General features: G+C 37.0%; 1 protein-coding gene across 1 annotated transcript; it reads right to left on the reverse strand.

The window, feature by feature from the left end:
* Window positions 1-1,050: 1,050 nt before the first annotated feature.
* LOC311065371 (uncharacterized protein) lies at window positions 1,051-4,617 on the reverse strand (the record flags this gene model as incomplete). Its single annotated transcript, XM_084085687.1, has 5 exons — window positions 4,585-4,617; window positions 3,922-4,127; window positions 2,731-2,835; window positions 1,469-1,555; window positions 1,051-1,128 (listed from the first exon to the last, which is right to left on the reverse strand). The coding sequence occupies exons 2-5, from the start codon at window positions 4,108-4,110 to the stop codon at window positions 1,051-1,053; spliced, it is 459 nt and encodes a 152-aa protein (XP_083941813.1). The 5' UTR covers window positions 4,111-4,127; window positions 4,585-4,617.
* Between the last annotated feature and the right edge of the window lie 1,133 nt (window positions 4,618-5,750).

Consider the following 5,750-nt stretch of genomic DNA (forward strand, 5'->3'; position numbering starts at 1 on the left):
TCCAGAAGAATAATTCCTCTACGTATATTCAGTGGTGTAAAGTAACTAAGTACATTAACTCAAGTACTGTACTTAAGCACAATTTTGAGGTACTTTTACTTTACTGGGGTATTTCCAATTAGCTATACTTTTACTTCTACTCCACATATTATAATCCATGGTGACTCCTGCCTTATCTCATCAACCTGTCCATTACCAATGCACACAAGAAAGGGCTCAGGGCCGATCTACAAGCTCACATGCGACACGTTGTGAACTTGTAGATGTGCTATTTTAAAACATCAAACATTTTAGTACTTTTACTTTTGGTACTTTAAGTACATTTTGATTCCAATACTTTTGTACTTTTACTCAAATACATTTTTTATTCCGGACTTTTACTTGTAACAGAGTACTTTATTACTGTTGCAACACATCATGCTGTTCCACCAATAACTCCACACGTCCTTAAATTGATCTCATCACTTGTTTCACAAAAGATGACTTGATTAGTACGTAATCAACTTAAAGGTGGTAGGGTAAGTGATATTTTTTGGTTGAAACAAAACGTTTTTTGTTAAATATTAAAGCTCTATATTCTGATAGTAATCATTGCTATAGACTAGAGTTTTTGTTCAGTAACAGGGGTCTCCACGTCTCTCCAGCTCTTTAATGAACATTAAAATACATTGTCAGGTGGGTGACTAATTTTCAGCCAGTCAGGAGATACATGTTTCATCTGTTTTCTATGCAAGTTCTTTGTCCTGATTGGATAAAATGGGTATCCCGACCTGAAAGTGCATTTTATGTTTATTAAAGAGGAGGAGAGACGGGGAGACTCCTGTTACTGAACAAGTACTCCATAGCAATGATTACTATCACAATATAGTTCTATGTGACACTTATTTATTTTAACCTAAAAACCCACTTACCCTACCTTTAATAAAGATTGAGCGTAATATTACAAAGCATTCAAGCAATTCACTCCTTTATTTTTGATCTTTAGAGACATTCCCTCTTATCACATGCTCCTGATCAGTGACCACATTTAAACTCATTCTCGTTATGCTGTCAGTCATCAAAGCCTTTGTTCAATGCTTCTGACCCAGGTGGTGGTGCGATACAGTGCTGGTCCCATCGAGCAAAACGCTGAAAGAAAACAACATGTACATGTGATATATAGTGCATACTGCATACTGTATATAATAATACAATATAATACAATATAATATAATATAATATAATATAATAATACAAATAACTAATATAATAATAATATAGTAAGCTAAAGTTTAATAAACAAAATAATGTTTCGTTGTAAATGCATGTAGATCAGTGGTTCTCTGTTCTCAGAGTGTGTGTGTGTGTGTGTGTGTGTGTGTGTGTGTGTGTGGGTGGCAGGGCTGGGGTGGTCAACTAAATGAGGAACCGTTTAATCACTAGGCATTCACTAGACATTAGACATTAGAAACATGGAGAGATGTTTTACCGTCGCCTGATCTGCATGGCGAACACAGTCGATCCAGGGGTCGCTGGTGTCTGGATCTGTGCTACACACAAAACAACGAACCACGAGCTGACAGACAGACAGACAGACAGACAACTTCAAACACTGCTCTGGTGTAATCTGTACATCATTTATACATGATTAGTAAAATAAATTATTAAGGGCATTTAGCTGAGACTTTTTTATTAATGGGATATAAGGAAGTCCTTCCAGTGATGTCATCAGAAGGATACTTAGAAAAAATAATAATAATAATAACTAGAAAAAGTGCTCCTTGGAGCACAAGTCTCCGCCAGCAGACTTGTGTTGGGAATGTTGGGAATGTTCTACTTCTGGGAATGTTATACTTCTTATATGTTCTAATTCTTACAAAAAATAGAACATGTTACTGTGTCATAGTAACATGACACAAGTGTCCTATCCGTCTGTATAACTGTCCTATCCGTCCTGTCTGTATAAGTGTCCTATCTGTCCTGTCTATGTAAGTGTCCTATCCGTCCTGTCTGTGTAAGTGTCCTATCTGTCCTGTCTGTGTAAGTGTCCTATCTGTCCTGTCTGTGTAAGTGTCCTATCCAATTGTTACAGTATCGGCCATTTCATTTCTCATTTCTCTTTCAAAGTGACACATGTATTTATAGGCCGCTATACGTCACTAGCCAATCAGATCACACTATTTCACCGTCACGTGAGGCTTGACCAATCTGTGTGTCATATTTAGAAAGTGAAAACAAAGTCTCCTGGCGGAGACAATAATAATAATAATAATAATACTTATTTTGTGTAGGGTTAAAGCAACTAGCAACCTACAACCTCACCGAGGAACAATGGTTAGGTTTGGTGGTCCCCTGGACTGAGGGACAGCATTGTGAATTAGACTGGTCTTTTCTACCCTCAAAAAGTGAACATTTTAGATCAAACATCCACCAATGTAAACAGTGTCCTTCACTGTACCGCAGTCAGCCTATTCCTTGGTTTTAACTGAGCCATTCATTGACAATGAATAGTTTATGAAAATGTGCATACTTAGCCAAATCCTGTGTATTTACATTGCATTATGCTACATGCTTTTCTCATTAATACATGCTGCCCCTCCCAAATAAATAATAAATGAGGAAATGAACAATGAAACACACAAACAATAATGTGTGTGTAATAGTAATGGTGTTCTATTACATCTTTAGACTTCACTAAGCCTTCATTGATCAGAGTTTCATAATGAATGTGATGTAGCCTATTTCACCAACCCGTTTGAATGGACACTCAGGGCGATGTGTGTGGTCATTTGCACCCGAAGCCTTTCTGCAGGTTGTTGCCCCTAAGCGCACGTCAATTCTCACCCGGGGTGTGAGCTACAAGAGAACAAGACATGACCCAATACAATATAATATAATACAATACAATACAATACAATCCCACTTCACATTATTTCCAACCTTATGTCCATATAATTGGTCATCACCAGTGGTGTAAAGTAACTAAGTACATTTACTCAAGTACTGTACTTAAGTACAATTTTGAGGTACTTTTACTTTACTGGAGTACTTACAATTTTCAGTACTTTTACGTCTACTCCACTACATCTCAGAGGCAAATATTATACTTTTACTCCACTACAATTATTTGAAAACTTTAGTTACTCTGTAGATTTTGATTATCATTACAAAACATACATTACCCACTTCAGCCCTATATACATTTCGGCCATTTGAAAATAGCCGATCTACAAGCTCACCATGCATTAGATCTGCTATTTTCTAAAGATTTTAATACATTTTATACATTTGAAAACTTGTGTAATGGGACATTCTGCATAATGAGTACTTTTACTTTTGCACTTTATGTACATTTTTATACCAATACTTTTGTACTTTTACGCAAGTACATTTTTAATTCCGGACTTTTACTTGTAACACAGTCTTCTTATTTCAAACTGTGAGATGAAACATGACATGACACAATGCTTTACATGTCAGTGTTTCCCATTGTTCATGTCAAACATATTCGTGTCAAACAAGTCTATGAAGCTATATGAAATCTACGGAAAGGTTTAATCTGCAACACAATGTTATATATGCAGTGGAGGGTCACTGCTTCATCTCTCTCTCAGCTAAGGCGTCCTTGGCCTGAAAAAAACGTTGAAGACCCCTGCCCTACACTGTTAAGTGCCTTCCACACTGAGCATTCATTATCTTTTTGCTCGGCTGGAAGTCTTTTTTCCAATCTCTGATCTACTGTATAACAGCTGAGTCATTCCACATCATTAAGTTACCAGCAGATACATTGGAACAGCTCTTATCTGTGTTTCACAAGAGAACACACGTACTGCATCATAACGTAACGCTACATTCATGAAAACAAAAAATACACCATGCAAAAATAAAGATTCAAAACACAATGAATACAATTCTAGGAGGATATACATGCAACAGCGTTACCTGTGCTACTTCACCGATTTTAAGGAAGTTCAGATGTCCATAATCAAGTTGTTGATTAGCTTTTTTCAGAGCCAGATCAACAAAGGTCTTCAGGCGAGGTTCCATCTGGCTGTAGCTGGTGTATGTCTGTCCTGTCGCCAGGCAGAACACACAGCTCAGGAACAACAAGCACACAGTGACTCTCATCATCTTCTGCAGGATGGATCCTGAACAGGAGAATATAGTTGGTTAGACCTCCAGAGCAGAGTTATTACAGTTAACTAACAATAACCAAATAACGGAAACTACAATTGACAAAATAGTTCAGTTAACTGAAATAAAAACAAAAACTAGGCTTTACCAACAAAACAATAGCTTACTGAAACAACATTGTGTGTTCACAAAACTAACTGAAACTAACTAACCATAGAGGAAATGTCCTTTAATCCAATATCTTTTTTTTTTTAAATACTGAAAATGGCAGATCTACAAGATTAACAAGACTTGCTAGTTTTTCTGAGCTTTTTAAATCTGGCCCCTTACTGCCCCTTATTGCAATACAAAAAAAAAACTAACACTGAAGAAAACTCAACAAAAACTAAGCCTTTTTTCACAAAAAATAAATGAACTGGCAAATCCACAACCTAAATTGAAAACTTGAAGACAAAAGGAAATCATAATCACCTTGCTTCAGAGGATAATGTATTGTAGTGTAGACCTTCTTCAGAAGAACTATGTTGTTGTATATCTGGTCAAACCTTAGCCTTTGCGTAGCCAGACTATATCACTGCGGGGATATGAGTCTGGTGCCTCTATGAGGACGTTTTTTTCCCAAGGGGTGGGATCAAAACAATGGCTCTGGACGCAATTGGTTAGACCTCAACCAACTACCAATCACAGTCTCCCATATTTGGATTCTGGGCCCTGATTGGTCCCCCACGTCTTCTGGAGCAGGACATGGATTCTCTATGGAGCGGTGCCAGACCCAAATAGCAGAGTGCAATTTTTTTTTGCACTCGCAGATTCGTCTGGTCCCAGGCTAGTCAAACCTCAGTCCAGAGGACAAAGAGCAGCAGATCTTGTGATTCCTCCCTTTGTTTGTTTGTTTTGAGTGTGTTTGGCTTCAACCAGAAAGTTCATTGACCTGGAGTTCTGCAGGAGTGTCTTGTTCAAGTTCAAATGTGGTGATTTATTTATCGTTCCTGGTATCAGTATGATAGTCTATGAGGACAGACCCCCATCTTGGAGCCCCTGCAGTTTGATACCGTTAGGTCAGAGCATAGATTGTCAACCATTTTCAATTCATGTACTTGATATGCATATCCAGTGTTTCCCTAAACAGTGGGTCGAGACCCATTTTGCGGTCAGTGACCCCTTTTTTTATGGGTCACTATATATTAATAGACTAAATATTCCTTTATTTTATAATTTTTTTTTCCTACATTTTGTTTTCAATTGTTATAATTTCAAAAGATTTTCCCACATTTCCCACAAAAGAAATCACACATTTTCATGAATTAAAAACATTACATTACATTGCATTACAGTCATTTAGCAGACGCTTTTATCCAAAGCGACTTACAATCAGTGCATTCAACATAGGTAGGGAACGAAACTACTAATCACCAGAGGTCTTAAGTGCATTTCCTGTAAAAACAAGCAACCAAGAGTATACCTAGCGCTAAGGTAAAAGTGCAATATATCAGCTACCTACTTTCATAAACACATGAGATAAAATAGCCAAATCAAATGAGCACGAGCTAATAGATCCAACTGCAAACATAAGAATAAAATAAAAAAAGTCATAAATAAATTAAGAATTTAAAGAAATTCCATTAATAATGATACTA

The sequence above is a fragment of the Gymnoscopelus microlampas genome (assembly GCF_963454915.1).
Source record: "Gymnoscopelus microlampas genome assembly, chromosome: 2".
Taxonomy (NCBI): Eukaryota; Metazoa; Chordata; class Actinopteri; order Myctophiformes; family Myctophidae; genus Gymnoscopelus; species Gymnoscopelus microlampas.